We start from the raw sequence: 16,420 nt of genomic DNA, 5'->3' as shown, positions 1-16,420 counted from the left end.
GAACAGGGGCTGCAGGAAAAATCGAATCTCGGAAACGGAGGAAGAGCAAAGGGAAAGGAAGCACAGGAAAGTGCTCAGCCCCATGAACTTGTAGCAAGGTACACCGGGAGAATACCAAATCTGAAACGCAGAGACCTAGGGTCTGGGGGCCAGGGAACCCTCCTTCTTAGGTAGATACTCCAAGAGAAGGAAAAGACCCTCTTGTCCAGCCCCTCCCTCCAGGCAGTAAATTAACTCCCAGAAAAAAAAGCCCCTTTCCCCGATGGCTGCACAAGACCCGTCATTTTTAGCCTCTCCGCAGGCTGTTAGCTCACTTCTGAACTCTGGTCTTTCTCCAGCTCTCTCCTCCCAGGCTGTGGGTCAAGGGACAGAGCCAGCATTCCTGAGCAACAAAACTGTTAAATGGGGGGTGCCCAGAGACAAAGGAAAGGCTAATTTCCAACAACACCTGGCATGGTGCCTGGCATACAGTAGGCACTCAATAAACATGTGTACCTGATGAAATGACAGGACTCTGGAAAAAAAGAAAACAGGCAGCGGCTAGTTTAATGGGCTGCACAGTTGGCCCTCACTGCATCTGTAGGAGCTGTAAAAACCCCTAGAATCTCCTCTAAGGAGGAATCATTCCCTTCAGCCCAAAGTAATCTCAAAATCCAATTGTGCCTGACACTACCTGCCTTAGGCAATCCAAGAGGAGAGCTTCAAAAACTCAGAACTATTTCTCCAGGGTGTGCAGGGAAAGGTGGAAAGTAAGAGGGCTCTGGCTTCATCAGAGCAGAGAAGAGGTTAAAGACAGAGAACTGGCTTTTCCAGCAGGTAAGAAAGACACCTGGTCCCAGCGTGGCTGGGTTCATCCCTCCAACAATGAACACCTGAGGCTTCACTACAGCGCTCAAAGCATGTGAGACTGGGTGTCTGGCACCCAGGATTGAAACTGGCGTGTTGCCATTCATCACAGACTCCTGTTCAAGAAATCGAGTGTAGAAAGAGAACTGGAGGTCGGTGGCCTTCCATCAGCCTTTCGCTATGGCGTAGCCCATTCAGCGCAGGGCCCACCAGCACCCTCATCTCCAGGGATGTGCTGGGACTTTGGGTACCCTAGACACTTTTGCCTTCATAAACCCCTTCCTCCATTTACAAATAAGTAAATTTATATATTACAACTGCATTGGTATAAAGATGACTATATCAATGTGATTTATCAAAATGGATTCTTTGACCAAAAGTTTTTAAAATTCAGATTATGAAATTGGAACATTTTCTGTGGGCCCCCAAAAGTAGCGGGGGCCGTCAGCACTGTGTCCGCTGGGCCTGCTCAGTGAGGCGCTAAGGGCAGAGGGAAGTGGGGAGAACGGGAGACCTTGCGGGTCTTCTTCCCGCACATCCAGGGGGTGTGCCAGGCCCGAAACGAGGTCTGTCCTAGCCCCACTAGGGCGAGCCTGAGCACCTTAAGCTCACCCCCTGCAGACGCAGCCCCCTGAGGCGGGGACAGGGGTGTCTAGGCCCTGGGGAGCCTCTGTGCCCCGCCGTCCCTCCCCACGCGGACTGCGCCCCGGGCGGAGGCGGGGCTGGCCGGGACTTACTTGAGTTCCACGCACCACGAGCCCGGCCATGGCGGCCAGGACGCTGCGGGCGCGCGGGACGGAGCGCGGGGGCGCGGCGGCGGCAGCGGGGAGCGCGGCAGGGGAGCGCGGCGGGCGCACAGTTCCGCACTGGGCAGTCAGCTGACCCGGCGGAAGCCGGAGGCGCGGGCTAGCCGCGGGGACCTCAGCTCCGCCGCTCGCCGCCGCCGCCGCCGCCCCTCGGCTCGGTCTCCGCGCAGGTGAGCCCTGGCCGCCGGCTGCAACAGGTGGCCCGCAGCGCCCTGCGCCCCGACGGCGGCCTGACCCCGACTGCCCGCGCCCCTCCCTCCCCCGGATGTCCCAATGCCCAAAACTCCATGCCCACAACTTTATCGCGTTTGTCTGGGCCACGCCTGAGGTGGGGGTATTCCTATCAGGGGCGCCCTTTCTGAGCCGTTAGCCGGGCTGTAGCCAGCCGGGCCTTTCCTGCATTTCGCAAGCTGGGTTACATAATGGACCTCAACTGCAGCGAGGAGGGGCCTCTTGGCTGAACGCCCCTCCTCATCAAAGCTGGGGAGAGGGAAAGTTAGAAGGTTGAAGGACTCCTGGTGCGGCCCAGTTTCCATCTGTAGGAGGGGAGGGGGATTGGGGGGGTTGAATTTCCCTATAAATAAAACGCTGGCTTGGTGAAGACCACCCCACCCTTTCCCTGTGGCCTCTAAGAGTTGACAATAATAAACCCTGGGGAAGGATAATTGGCTGGTGACCCCAAATTTCAGGCTTCTCTTCTCCTGCTCCTCAGAGGGCAAGAGATTTGTGAGGCTTGAAGTTATCAGTGGGGTTACTCGCTGTTCCCCACCCACCCCATCCCCATCTGGAAGAGCTGGCCATGGGCCTCCTGTCTGGATGAAAGTAGGCCCAGTGGGCAGGTGACTCCCTAAACCCATGCCTGTTTTTCTCTGGAATTCTCTGGAAGGATCCAGATTTTCTCCTTGCCTATTCTTGCCTCCAAGTCCAGGATGCACAGAGCTACCAGATATCAACTGGTTGTCATCTTCCACTCTTGCTGCAGCTAAGAGCCAGCCCAGCCTTAACTGGGATCGTCTCTCAGACAGCCCCGGTCCTAACACATTGTTAGGTGGGCCGTTGTCAGCATTTTGATGAGCAGTGTTGATCTCGGAGGGTTGACCTTCCTGCCCCTCTCTCAGCTGGGAGGAGCAGGCTCAGAAGAGTAGAGCAGTAAGAATGCAGTCTTGACTGTGTTTACTTTGGGGGATTCCAGGAAATGCTGCAACAAAAGGTCCTGCAGGCCAAAAAAGAAAGCTTACCCTCCAGAGATAAGGGGATCAAAGGGAACCTTCCCAGGCCTGTTGCCCCAAGGACCAGCTCCCCCGCCTTCTCCCTCCTTCTCTGCTGGACGCGCCCTCTCTGGTCCATTGTGCACTTTTGTCTGCTTTTCCTGCCTGAAAAGGAGGAAGTGAGCCCGGACCCAGCCAGCACTCTGCCCTCCGCAGCTGCCTTTCAGCTCAGCTTTCCTAGAAGGGCTTTGACAGATGGAAGAGGACTTGTGGAAACAGGCCCAAGCTGACTCAAAGATGAGATTGGAGAACGGCTCTCCCTTCCCCCACCAGAAGGGGGTTACTGAAGGTCATCTCATCCATCCCCCTGCCTCCATACACAGCTGGGTCATCTGAGCATAGGCTGTTCTGCAGACACTGCCAATGTCACCAAAGTGGGCCGGCATCTTTCCCCCTTTCCACACCCTCTCACTACTGTTGCCTCCTCCACATAGCCCCAGGGCAACCATTTTAAAAGCCCAATTAGATCCTACCTAAAATCTTTCAATGGCTCCTAATCAACTAATAATTAATACAGTCCAGAATCTTTAGTATGTCCCTGAAGATCTCATATAATCCCATCAATTCTTACCTCTTCAGCCACCTGTCCCAGCTCTCCCGAGGGAGATGTAGCCCTCCCAGCTCTCACTCCATAATGTAGCCCTCCCTCGGGGAGGTTTCACAGAAGCTGTTAGTTTCAGCTGGAAATGCTTCCCCACCTACTGCTGTCTCTGCTTGGTGAACACATCAAGAAGGCCAGTTGATGGTGTGGGGAAGGATCATGTGCAGAAATCACAAAAATTAAGATCAGGATAGCTCTGTCGGAGGGGGGCTTTAGTGTTGGAACTGTAAACTGATAACAATAGGGAGCTATTGAAAGTTCTTGAGCAAAGTAGTTGTCTTAGTCTACTAGGACTGCTATAACAAAATGCCATAAACTGGGTGCTTATAAACAATAGAAATTTATTTTTCACAGTTCTGGAGGCTGGGAAGCTGAAGATCATGGCACCCACGATTTGGTGTGTGGTGAGGGCCCATTTTCTGGTTCCCAGAAAACGGCCTTCTTCCTGTGTCCTCAGATGGTAGGAGGGACAAGCTAGCTCCTGTGGGCCTCATTTGTAACAGCACTAATCCCATTCCTGAGGGCTCCACGCCAATGATCTAATCACCCCCCACAAGGCTCCACCTAAGACCTTGGAGGTTATGATTTCAACATATGAATTTGGGAGGGACACAAACGTTCAGACCGTAGCAGAAGTAATTTCCTGAATGTTGTTGGGGGAGGACACCAGCGGAAACAAACTGGATTCACCTGTCCTTACTCCTCAGCTTTTGGAGTTAGTCTTCAGAATAGAAGAACAAGGAGAAGGAGGAGGGGAAAGGAGAATAGAAGGAACAGAAGGAGGAAGGGGGGAAGGGAGAAAGGTAAAAGGAAAAGAAAAAGAATCTGTGTCCCTGGACCAAGGAAGATTGGAAGCCGGGAGGGGGAACATCCTTCTGCCTCCTTATCACTGTTTCCAACAAAAAGGAAGATCAAACAGAAATAGTAAAGTTCCTCCATAATGTAGCCCTCCCTCGGGGAGGGGAGAGAGCAAAAACAAAACAAAACAAAACAAAACAAAAAAAACACTGAGATAAGACTGACCTAGGAGTTAGACAAATAATTCCTCCGGAATACAAAGACTTTACAAGGGTGAACATAGCAGACAAGTCCTGTAGGGGGTTTGTCCTGAACACAGCTCTTTCTGCCCCAGCCCCAGGAGCACTGAGGTAAAATATGGGCTCATGCAGTCGCGGTCCTCTCACCCCACTCCATGACTCATTGAAAGTGAGCTGCAAGCTTCCTATCCTGCCCATCTTACTTCACAGCCGCTGTGCCCCAGCTTCTGGCCTTGTGCTAGGCACTAGGGACATCCATGACTAATACTGTTCAGGAGAGATGCTCAGACTTGTGCACAGACATTCACAGCACTGTGTCAGCAAGAAGTGCTGTCATTGTGATCCTGTTTTCTGAACCCCAAATTGAAGCACGTAGCCCAGCTTGTACAAGTGCACTCAGGAGGACCACAAAACAGAAAGTTCAAATCCAACCTATGCTGAACACCCTGAGCCTGTGAATTCTGGAGCTCTGACGGGCACATAGAGAGCAACAAGGTTCAATTCATAAAACTGGACATTCTCTTATCGCCCTTGATGAAGAGGGCAATATTTTATTCCTATTGTCATCATTGTTATTATTATTCTGCTTTGGCAGAAGAGGCCCTTTGCCTTAGAGTCCTTCCTCCATCACATTCCTGGGGACAAAAAGGAAGATCCTGTTTATTTCCAATCAAGGGAGTTGATTCTGGGGTCGGCCAGAACCAGTGAAACAGGAACTGATTCCTTAAATCTTCCAACTGTGCATTAGCAGCTGAGAGAAGAACAGGGCCAGTTAACCAAGTTTTGTTAGCATTCCTAACTATCCTTAGCTGTATTTCTCTTCAGCCTGGCCTCATTTCTTTCAGGCCCAGCCCCCGGGCAGGTTAAGATGGTTGCTGTAATTAATCATGCCGTGGGCCCTAATTCAGACTCACCACATTCAAATTTCAATTAAAAAAAAAAAAGGCGGGGTGTCTACTTAAGAAATGCTCTGCTTATGAAATGCTCTTGGTTGCCGAAGCAGCCCCCTTTCAGCCTAAAGGAGAAAGTCTAGGAAGTGCAGGAAAGAAGAAAGGTTTCCAGGGCCCTCTTCAAAGTACTTGCACATATGTGAGGGGACTGAGGATGATCTGTGCTCCAAAGCCCCTCCAGTATTTCCCAATCAGAACAAACTGAATTTTTAAAAATATATATTAAATACCATCATAATCTAGGATGAGTGTTCATTCCACAAATGTTAATTTATTATTCTCAGTGCCTCTAGTTTTCCTTCTCTTTTTTTTTATTTTTATTTTTTTGAGACAGGGTCCCAGGCTGGAGGGTAGTGGCGCAATCATAGCTCACCACAGCCTCGACCCCAGGGCTCAGGTGATCCTCCTGCCTCACCCTCCCCAGTAGCTGGGACTACAGGCACTCACCACCACACCTGGCTAATTTTTTTGTATTTTTTGTAGAGATGGGATTTTGTCATGTTGGCCAGGCTGGTCTTGAATTCCTGGGGTCAAGCGACCTACCCACCTCAGCCTCCCAAAGTACTGGGGTTATGGGCATGAGTCACCGCACATGGCTGTTTTCCTTCTCTTTAGGTCTTAAAAGGTTTTGTCATTATTTCTCTGTGAAAATGCAAACAATAGGACTGAGCATGGTGGCTCATACCTGTAATCTAGCACTGAGACCAGCCTGGGCAACATAGTAAGATTCTCTTGCTAGAAAAATAAAAATAAAGTAAAATGCAAACATTAGTTGGCTGTGGAGAATGGAGTGGGTTTGAGGAAGGTGGGAGTGGGAAAGGAGCTTCTGCTTTTCACTCCATTTCTTGTGTGGTTTTGGTAACATGCGTATACTACTTTTATAATTAAAAACAAAAAAGGAGGAGATTGGCACAGAATAGAGAATTTACCATGAAAACTACTATCTGCTAATCTCTTAGTACTATTTTAACAAATCCTGAGAACAGCAATGAGAAACAAATCTTATTTCCCATTTTACCTGGAACTCGCCGCAACTCCAAGTCCTTGGCTGGGCGTGGGAGGTAAGTCATCGCTGACTTGGAGGAGGGGGGCTCACGTTGGACCTTCAAGAGGGAAAGAGAACCCACCCAACTGTCTATTTCCAGTGGGAGCACCTTTCCAGAATCCCAGCTTGACTTGGAGAGGTTCTGCCACTTGGAAGTTGGGGAAGGGTTCCTCCCACCCTCAATTAAAATACATAGAACTTGGTAGTCAGTTCATTAAGGTGGTCCCCTGGTATCTGTATTTTTCTCAAGTACTCCCAAAATAATTTGGATTTATGATCATCCAAAACTCACTGCTTTAGAAATCATCTACTCCAATTACTGATGAGGGAAACTGAGGCTTAAAGGGCAGAAGGGACTTGCCCAAGGTCACCCAGCAAATAAGCAGGTGACCCCAGGCCAGAAAAGAAAACAGGACTCCTCCTATGTCCCACTAAAAACAGGATAAGGAGGCTGAGAGGAGCACCTGAAAGATGCCATTTCACATCTAATCACTTCTTGTCACGTTGCAACCATTTTCCTCATATGGAGCCTCACGCTGATAGATCAGAAATAACATTTTGAAAGTTATGTCTGCAAGGAAATGGCTATTAATGTTCTTCCTCTCCTTTTAGAGCATCAAGGAATACATATTAATTTTCTCTCTACTTATATTGCCTATTTGCAAATTGTATTCACTACTCAGTGCTCCAATTTGTCCTACCCCTGAAGAGATTATGATGAATAAATGTGTTCCTGGAAATAAAAAATTTGTCACTGAGATTTATTTTTATAATTATTTACAGGGATTATTTTAGAATATATGGGGGGGGGCAATAATAATAATGTGCACATAAGGGTTCCGGTGTGACTTACCAGTATTAATTCTGAGTCTCTTCCCACTTCTCCGAAAGAAGCCCAGGCTCTCTTCGCAGCTGTGAACCCGGGGCAAAGCAAGTGTCAAGTGCACCTGGCACCACCAGTGCCAGATTCTGAGGGCCAGATGAAGGTTGATACTGCTGGAGCATTGTGGTGGGCGGTGCCCTGGCCTAGGAGAGCTGGGTTCAGGAGCTAGCTTTGCTACTCACTCACTGGGTGCTCATAGATTAGATTAATCCTTCCACTCCTAAGTTCCTCAGTTTCCTCAAATGCAAACTAACTGATCTAAGGAGCTATTGATTACTTAGATAAAAATGCACATCTCCCCAAATCTATTGTATATTTCAAAATACTAGGAGAGAATAATTTGAATGTTCCTAGCAAAAAGACAAATATTTAAAGTTATATATAGCTGAACTACATTGAGGCTGGGCACAGTGGCTTACACCTGTAATCACAGCACTTTGGGAAGCTGAGGTGGGAGGATCAGTTGAGCTCAGGAATTTGAGACAAGCCTGGGCAAGATGGTGAGATCCCCATCTCTACAAAAAAAAAAAAATTTTTTTTTAATTAGCTGGGCACAGTGGCACACACCCGTGATCCCAGCTATTTGAGAGGCTGAGGAAGGAGGATCCCTTGAGCCCAGGAGTTGGAGGTTGCAGTGAGCTGCAATTGCACCACTGCACTCCAGCATAGGCAACAGAGCAAGACTCCATCTCAAAAAAAAAAAATTACATTGATCTGATCTTTACAAATTATATAAATGTATTATATGTACTCCCAAGATACATACATCTATTATGTATCAATAAAAATAAAACTAAAAGAAAGAGAATACACTCACTAGTAGATATTTATTGAGCACCTACTATGTGTCGAGCACTGGGAGGACAAATAGTAACAAGACAGATACAGTCCTTACTCCTGTGAGGCTTACATTATGGTGGGAGAAGACAGCTAACAAGTTGAAACATAATTTCAAGTAGGCAAAATACCTCATTTCAGATAGCAGTCATCCATACTATGAAGACAAAAGTGGACAATGTGAGACAGGGTATGGGAGATGGGGGGTGCTAACCTAGACACAGTGTCCAAGGTCTTTGCTCGCCCTCCAAAGCCTTTTTCTTATGAAATCCTTGAGGAGTGGATCCCAGGCTGGATTTTGGCCCCACTCACCCCCTCTGCACAATGCTATTGTGATGCACAAACTGCATGGCCTCAGACAGCTGTGGAATGTTCTGGGAAGGCCTCTCTCAAGGGAGCGACATTTGAGCTGAAGTCAGAATCATGAGATGGAGCCAGCCATGGGAAGGCCTTGGGAGAAGGGTTTGCGGAGGGAATAGCAAACACATTCTCTTAGTCTCATGTAGTCACTTTGCTTATGCTTGAGTGGTGAACTTGAACTCGATTGTTTCCAAGGACAAAGTGTCACTCCAACCAGAAAGAAGAGTCTTCCAGTACAGCTGCACCTGGCTTTGATTTGCTCCTCAGCTCCAAATCACAGGTGGACTAAGGCTTTTGGATGCAGCAGCTGGAAGCAGAGTCATTCATGGACACACAGAGGTTCCACAGCTCTATAAAGCATCTGTGGTTTTCTTGAAGAGGGAAAAATGCAGAAGGAGTGCTGGCCCTTATACATGTCTGCACTGGCACAGAATCTTGTGGACACACAAAAGCACACAAACAGACTGGGCACATTGGCTCACACCTGTAATCCCAACACTTTGGGAGGCCAAGGCAGGTGGATCACTTAAGGTCAGGAGTTAGACCACCATGGCCAACATGGTGAAACACCATCTCCACTAAAAATACAAAAATTAGGCAGGTGTGGTGGCGGGTGCCTATAATCCCAGCTACTTGGGAGTCTGAGGCAGGAGAATCGTTTGAACCAGGGAGGCGGAGACTGCAGTGAGCTGAGATCATACCACTGCACTCCAGCCTGAGTGACAGAGCAAGATTTTGTCTCAAAAAAAAAAAAAAAAAAAAGCCCACAAACATACATGTAAGCACATAGCCATGTGAGACACATGCCAACCTTGGATCCATGTGTGCCATCTCACAGCTATGGTCTGAACCCTGAACCCCATTCCTAGGCATGTCTTGGTCTCCCGTCTCACTGAAATAGCTACTAGTGGCCAGTAGAGAATGCAGACATTATAGGTACCAGTACTTCCTTAAACCTGAGAGGATTTATAGCTTATACTGAGGTGCTAGAAATTAATTCATTCAGTTCATTTGTTCAAAAAATACTAGTTGAGTGCCTACTGTCTGCCTGACAGGAATCTAAACTCTGGAGACATAGCTATAAAAAAAAGAAAAAGAAAGTTTCTACCCTTGTGGAGCTCATTTTCAGTAGAAGAACAGAAAATAAACAAGGAGGTCAGGTGTGGTGGCACACGCCTGTAATCCCAGCACTTTGGGAGGCCAAGGTGGGTGGATCGTTTGAGCCCAGGAGTTCAAGACCAGCCTGGTAAATGTGGTTTTGCCTGTCTCTACAAAGCTACCAAAAAATTAGCTGGGCATGGTGGTGCGCGCCTGTAGTCCAAGCTACACAGGAGGCTGACGTAGGAGGATCAGTTGAACCCAGGAGGATGAGGATGCAGTGAGCTGTGATCCCAGCACTCCAGCCTGGGTAACAGAGCAACACAAGAAAAAAAGAAAGGAAAGGGAAGGGGAAGGGGAGAAGGAAAATACAGAGTGTGATGAGTCCTGTGGAGAACAACGCAGCAGGGAAGGGGGACAGGAGTGCCGGGTACACAGGGTGACGAGGGAAGGCCCCACTGAGAAACTGAGATGAAGCTGAGATCTGCAGGAAGTAGGGGAGAGCCAAGTGAACTTCTAGGGGGAAAATGTGCCTAGCAATAGGAACAGCGAGTGCAAAGGCCCTGAGGCAGCAAGTGCACGTCGGGCTGGAGTTAGTGATGGGGGAGAGTAATGGTAAGTGAAGTCACAGGGCAGGTGTGAAGGGGACAGATCATGTAGGGCCAAATAGGCTGAGGTTAGGACTTGAGTTTGTACTCCACCTGAGATGGAGAGGGTTTTTTGTTTGTTTTGTTTTTGTTTTTGAGACAGGGTCTTGCTCTGGCACCCAGGCTGGAGTGCAGTGGAATGATCCCAGCTCACTGCAGCCTCAACCTCCCAGGTTCAAGCAATTCTTCCACCTCAGCAACCAGAGGACCTGGGACTACAGGTGCGCATCACTACACCTGGCTAATGTTTTTTTAATTTTTTGGAGAGATGAGGTTTTGCCATGTTGCCCAGGCTGATCTCAAACTCCTGAGCTTGCGGGATCTGCCCGCCTCGGCCTCCCGAAGTGCTGGAATTACAGGCATGAGCACTCCTGGCTAAATCGGGGGTCCTGAGCAGAGGATGGGCCTGATCTGACTCACATTTTGTAAAGACTGCTCTGGCTGGCTGGGTGTGGTGGCTCATGCCTGTAATCCCAGCACTTTGGGAGGCCAAGGCGGGCGGATCACGAGGTCAAGAGATCAAGACCATCCTGGCCAACATGGTGAAACCCCGTCTCTATTAAAAATACAAAAATTAGCTGGGCGTGGTGGGGCACATCTGTAGTCCCAGCTACTCAGGAGGCTGAGGCAGGAGAATCGCTTGAACCCAGGAGGCGGAGGTTGCAATGAGCCTAAATTGGGCCACTGCACTTCAGCCTGGCAACAGAGTGAGACTCTGTCTCAAAAAAAAAAAAAAAAAAAAAAAGATTGCTCTGGGCCGGGCGTGGTGGCTCATGCCTGTAATCCCAGCACTTCCAGAGGCTGAGGCAGGCGGATCACAAGGTCAGGAGTTCGAGACCAGCCTCACTAACATGATGAAACCTTGTCTCTACTAAAAGTACAAAAATTAGCCAGGTGTGGTGGTGCATGCCTGAAATCCCAGCTACTTGGGAGGCTGAGGCAGGAGAATTGCTTGAACCTGGGAGGTGGAGGTTGCAGTGAGCCGAGATCGGGCCTCTGCACTCCAGCCTGGGCGATAGAGCAAGACTCTGTCTCAAAAAAATAAAAAAAAAATAAAAAGACTGCTCTGGCTGCTGTGCTGGGAATGGATCATGGAGAAGGGACAGAGGCCAGGAGGCAAGACAGCAGGCTGTCACAGGAATCCTGTGGACTGTGAACAGTGCCTGGATGTATTTTGAAGATGGCATCAACAGAATTTTCTGATGGATTGGACATGGAAAGTGTAAGAAACCAATAGTCAAGCGTAGCTCCAAGGTGTTTGCCTGAGCAGCCAGAAGGATAGAGTTGTCACGCTCCATCCCTCACTTTCTGCCGGTCTCGGCTTCATCTCATTTTCTCAGTAGGGCCTTCCCTAATCACCCTGTCCACCCTGGTGCTCCCGTCCCCCTTCCCTGCTGTATGGTTCTCCACAGCACTCATTACTCTCTATTTACTTATTTATTTTTGATTCCCCTACTGAAAGTAAGCTCCACAGGGTGGAATTTCTTTTTTTTTTTTACTACTCTGTTCCCAAAATGTACAGTCATGTCAGGCAGATTGTAGGCATTCAACAAATAGTTTGATTTTATTTTTTGTTGCATTTTGTTTTGTTTGACAGAGACAGGGTCTGGCTCTGTCCCCCAGCCTGGAGTGCAGTGGTGAGATCTCGGCTCACTGCAACCTCTGGCCCCCAGGTTCAAGCAATCCACCCACCTCAGCCTCCCGAGTACCTGGGACCACAGACACACACCAACATGCTCAGCTAAATTTTGTATTATTTGTAGAGACAGGCTTTCACCATGTTGCCCAGGCCAGTCTCGAACTCTTGAGCTCAAGCGATCCACCTGCCTCGGCCTCCCTACATGTTGATGATTATAGGCTGAGCCACCACACCCAGCCCAACAAATATCTTTTGAATAAATGAATTGCAATGGATGAGAAAATTAGAGGGTGAAGGGCATCAGGGGTCATTTTTAGACCTGATAAGTTTGAGTTTTGTTTTTTTTTTTTGAGACAGAGTCTCGCTCTGTTGCCCAGGCTGGAGTGCAGTGGCACGATCTCGGCTCACTGCAACCTCTGCCTCCCAGGTTCAAGCGATTCTCCTGCCTCAGCCTCCTGAGTAGCTGGGATTACAGGTGCCGGCCACCACACCCAGCTAATTTTTTGTATTTTTAGTAGAGATGGGGTTGCACCATGTTGCCTAGGCTGGTTTCAAACTCCCGAGCTCAGGCAATCTGCCTGCCTTGGCCTCCCAAAGTGCTGGGATTACAGGCGTGAGCCCCCAAGCCTGGCCTAAGTTGATTTTGATGCTTATTTTTAGTTGGCTGGGTTTCAGAGACAGGGTCTCGCTGTTGCCCAGGCTGGAGTGCAGTGGTGCAATCAGAGCTTACTGTAACCTCAAAATCCTGAGCTCAAGTGATCCTCCAGCCTCAGCCTCCCAAAGTGCTGGGATTACAGGCTTGAGCCACGTGCCTGGCCTTGACTTTGAGGCTTGTAAGTGGAGATGACAAGAAGGAAACTGGATACATGAGTGTGGAATTTAAGAGACAGATCTGGACTAGAGTTAGAAATTTGGGAGTCTTCAGCTTTCAGGTGGCATATAAAGCCAAAAGACAGGATGAAAAAGATCTGAAGATTGAGCCCTAGAACCCTCCAACAGTTAGAGGTCAAAGAAAATGGAAGAATCACAAAGAGACTGAGAAGTAGCAACTGGAGAGGAAAGGAAGAATCAAAGGCAAGTTAGGGCCTGGGAGCCAAGAAAAGAAAGTGATCAGAAAAGACAGGGTTCCCAAGGTGATAACCAATGTTGCCAAGGATCACCAGGGGATGTTGAAAGCATGGAATGAATAGGATATTTGCATGGCCTCCAAAGTATCACCTCACAGGCCGGGTGCAGTGGCTCACGCCTGTAATCCCAGCACTTTGGGAGGCCGAAGAGGGCTGATCACTTGAGGTCAGGAGTTTGAGACCAGCCTGGCCAACATGGTGAAACCCCATCTCTACTAAAATTACAAAAGTTAGCCGGGCCTAGTGGTGCACACCTGTAATCCCAGCTACTCGGGAGGCTGGGGCAGGAGAATCACTTGAACCTGGGAGGCGGAGGTTGCAGTGAGCTGAGATCATGGCGCTGCACTCCAGTCTGGGTGACAGAGTAAGACTCCATCTCAAAATAAATAAAATAAAATTAAATTAAATTAAAAATAGACACAAAGTGTCACCCCACAGACAAAGGGGAATTTACAAAGGGAAAAATGTACCTCTACAGTGGAGAGATCTAAGGGGCACAACCCTAACCAACAGCTCAGACAGCATCTCCAAGGGTGATACGACCTCACATCATGGGCCTCTGATGTGATTCAATGGGAAGTACATACCACCTGCATGCTGTTCTTGCCATTAAAAGTTTAACCAGAATCCACGGGTGAGGAAACAGACAAATCCAGAAAGTGGAATATTTTATAAGACAATAACACTAGACTGTCCAAAATAATATAATGAAAAACCAAAAAGGCTGGGAGAACTGTTCTAGATAAAAATGGGCCAAGGAGACATGACAGCCAAGTCAAATGCATGCTCCTTTATTGAACACTGGAACTGGAAGAGGGACAGCTAAAAAGACATGATAGGGACAACTGGGAACATTTATATGTGAACTGTTTGATAATATTACTGACGATATTGAATTAACATCACTTTTCTGCGTTGTGCTGTCTTGTGGTTTCATAATAGAATATCCTTTTCCTTAGGACATGAAGAAATTAAGAGTAGCCATCAAGATGCCCACAGCTTTCAAATGGTTCCCAAAAATTGTGTGTGGCAGGGTGGGGAGGAGAGGGAGAACCAATGTGGCGAAGTGTTGCCAGGTGGTGAGTTGAGGTGAAGGGTACTGGGCATTCATTGTCCTATTCTTTAAATTTTTTTCATATGTTTGAAAATGTTACAAATAAATACAAAGTGAAGGACTGAAAGGAAGATGGCATGATCAACTGCGTCCAGTGCTGGTTAAGGCCAAGTAAATGGAGGACTGAGCATTAACATTGGATTTAACAATTTGTGGGTCATTGGTGACCTTGACGATCTGGACAGCAAAAGAGGCAGGCAAGGGCCAGACGGGAAAGAGCTGACTAGGCCTCACGTTGAGGACAATGGGAGTAAAATTAAGCACGTCGGCATTTTAGAGCAATCAATCTGACAGTTTGGGAAAGGATGGCTGAGAAGGGGGAGAGTAGGAAAATGTCCGCAGAGACCCTGCAAGTGTATCCTACCCCTAGAAAGGGTGGCGAGGGCCTGAAGAGAGAATGCAGCAATAGGGATGCAAGGGGACAGGAGGGGATGGTTGCAAAGAGATTGCCGCCCAACTGCCTTAATGTAATGCCTGTTTGGGAGCAAAGGATGAAGGAGCTTAGATGCTGTCATTCACCAAAATACCACATGATAAGTTCCATTTGGGACATGATGCATTTGAAAGCCTTCATGCATTGTGTCCTCCTCTGGGGAAAGCAGCAGATGGGACTCTGTAGGACCAACAGCCTGCCTGAGCACCCATGAGTCATTCCCACAGTGCACTCTGTGTCTCTGACGTCTGCACCACGCTTAGGGTGCTGGGGGCCACAGCTCTGGGTGTGACAGTGACCTGAAGATGCTTTTGCTTATAAAGTTTCTGAATCCTGGGAATCCCTCTCCCCAGAACACCTTCCAAGTCCTGCTGTCCCTGTGGACAGGCTTTCCCTGATGGTCCAGCCTTCAGTGACTGCTCCAGGGTCTGAAATGTCATTTTAATGCATCTTCCTTGGGCCTGACATGGATGCCTGCTTTTTGGTGGTGTTATGTCCACGCATATCTGTTCCTGACTTCCCAACTAGGTGGTCAGTTCCTTGAATGAAGGGAACCCAGTTTATATCTCAAAATATTCCCAGCCTCGCCCAGAATGGATAATCAATAAACTGGAAAGAAGAGGGAGATGGAGAGTGGGAGGAGGAGGAGGATGAAGGCCATCAGATTACATTCTTCATACTCAAGATGCCCTAAAAGCTTGCTGTGTTGACTTCTAACCATGGGGACCACTTCTCATTTCTATGGGGGTGGGAGTGGAGTTACCTGGAGGCCATTGCTGTCAACCCCTCTAATTCCTGAGTTAGAAGCCCTAGTAGGAAGCCTCCCTGAAACAGCCCACAGCGCTCTCTCCTGAAGCTGTTTGCAGTAAGTGACTCACCCAATTAAGAGCATCTACATAACAAAGCCTCACCGGGCTGCAGAGGTCACGGAGACTGTGAAGTGTGTCTTTCGTGTATACTCTGGAGAAGGTTCACTAATTACCAGTCATTTCCACCCCTCAAGAGCCTGTCAGCCTTTGAGATGCAAGGGATAAAAGAATCCCCAAATTCCCACCCCACACCAATCACTTCTACCTCCCCAACCCACCCCTGCATTTCAAACCTGTGACTAATAAGTGCCAGCGATGGGTCTCTGCCCACCTGGCTCAGAGTGAGGAGGGAGGAAGGGAGAGGGAAGATATTGCCTCCACTAGGAGCATTTGTTAGTAAAAGGCAACTAGGAGGCTTCCATCATTGTCTCTGTTAAACAAGTAAGCAAACAAAACTTGTATTGTTTTTTTCTCAATGTTAAAAGTATGAATGTTTCCAGCAGAAACTACAGGTGAGCAAGAAAAAATTAAAATCACCCATGACCCCACCCCCTAAGACGACCAGCCGTCCCATAGACTCCCTTGCAGCCAGATTTCTAGGTGATATGTATTTGCTGTGGGTTTGTGTGCACCCCCGCTCTTTCATAACCAGCTTTTTCCATTTAACGATATATCTTCAACATCTCTTCCCATGAGCACATGGAAAGAATGTTAGAGGTGTCAGGGATGCTTAACTGGGTTAGCAGAGAAGGTGTGTTTTGGTCATTAGAGCATGAGAGGGAGGCATTGCCAGGATTTCTGAAAGCTGAAGGAAGCTCTTGTGAGGCCACAAAGAGCCCTTACTTTTGGAACTTGAGCAATTGACTCTCTGTGAACCTCAGTTTCCTCATCTGTAAAATGGGGATAACAATATAGGCCTT

General features: G+C 48.3%; 1 protein-coding gene across 3 annotated transcripts in view; it reads right to left on the bottom strand.

Annotated features, from left to right (window-relative positions):
* The window catches only part of LRMDA (leucine rich melanocyte differentiation associated), a 1,137,585-nt gene extending 1,124,708 nt beyond the window's left edge, over positions 1 to 12,877 (bottom strand). The window contains exon 1 of one of the 3 annotated variants that reach the window (XM_063607438.1): positions 1,584 to 12,877. In XM_063607438.1, coding sequence (XP_063463508.1) covers positions 1,584 to 1,613 — 30 coding nt within the window. In that variant the 5' untranslated portion in view covers positions 1,614 to 12,877. The remainder of the gene's footprint in view (positions 1 to 1,583) is intronic. The other 2 variants (XM_063607439.1, XM_034930898.3) reach the window with 2 other exon arrangements.
* Positions 12,878 to 16,420: the final 3,543 nt, after the last annotated feature.

The sequence above is a fragment of the Pan paniscus genome, chromosome 8 (assembly GCF_029289425.2).
Source record: "Pan paniscus chromosome 8, NHGRI_mPanPan1-v2.0_pri, whole genome shotgun sequence".
In the NCBI taxonomy this organism is placed as follows: domain Eukaryota; kingdom Metazoa; phylum Chordata; class Mammalia; order Primates; family Hominidae; genus Pan; species Pan paniscus.
This window is presented reverse-complemented; position numbering and strand designations above follow the sequence as displayed.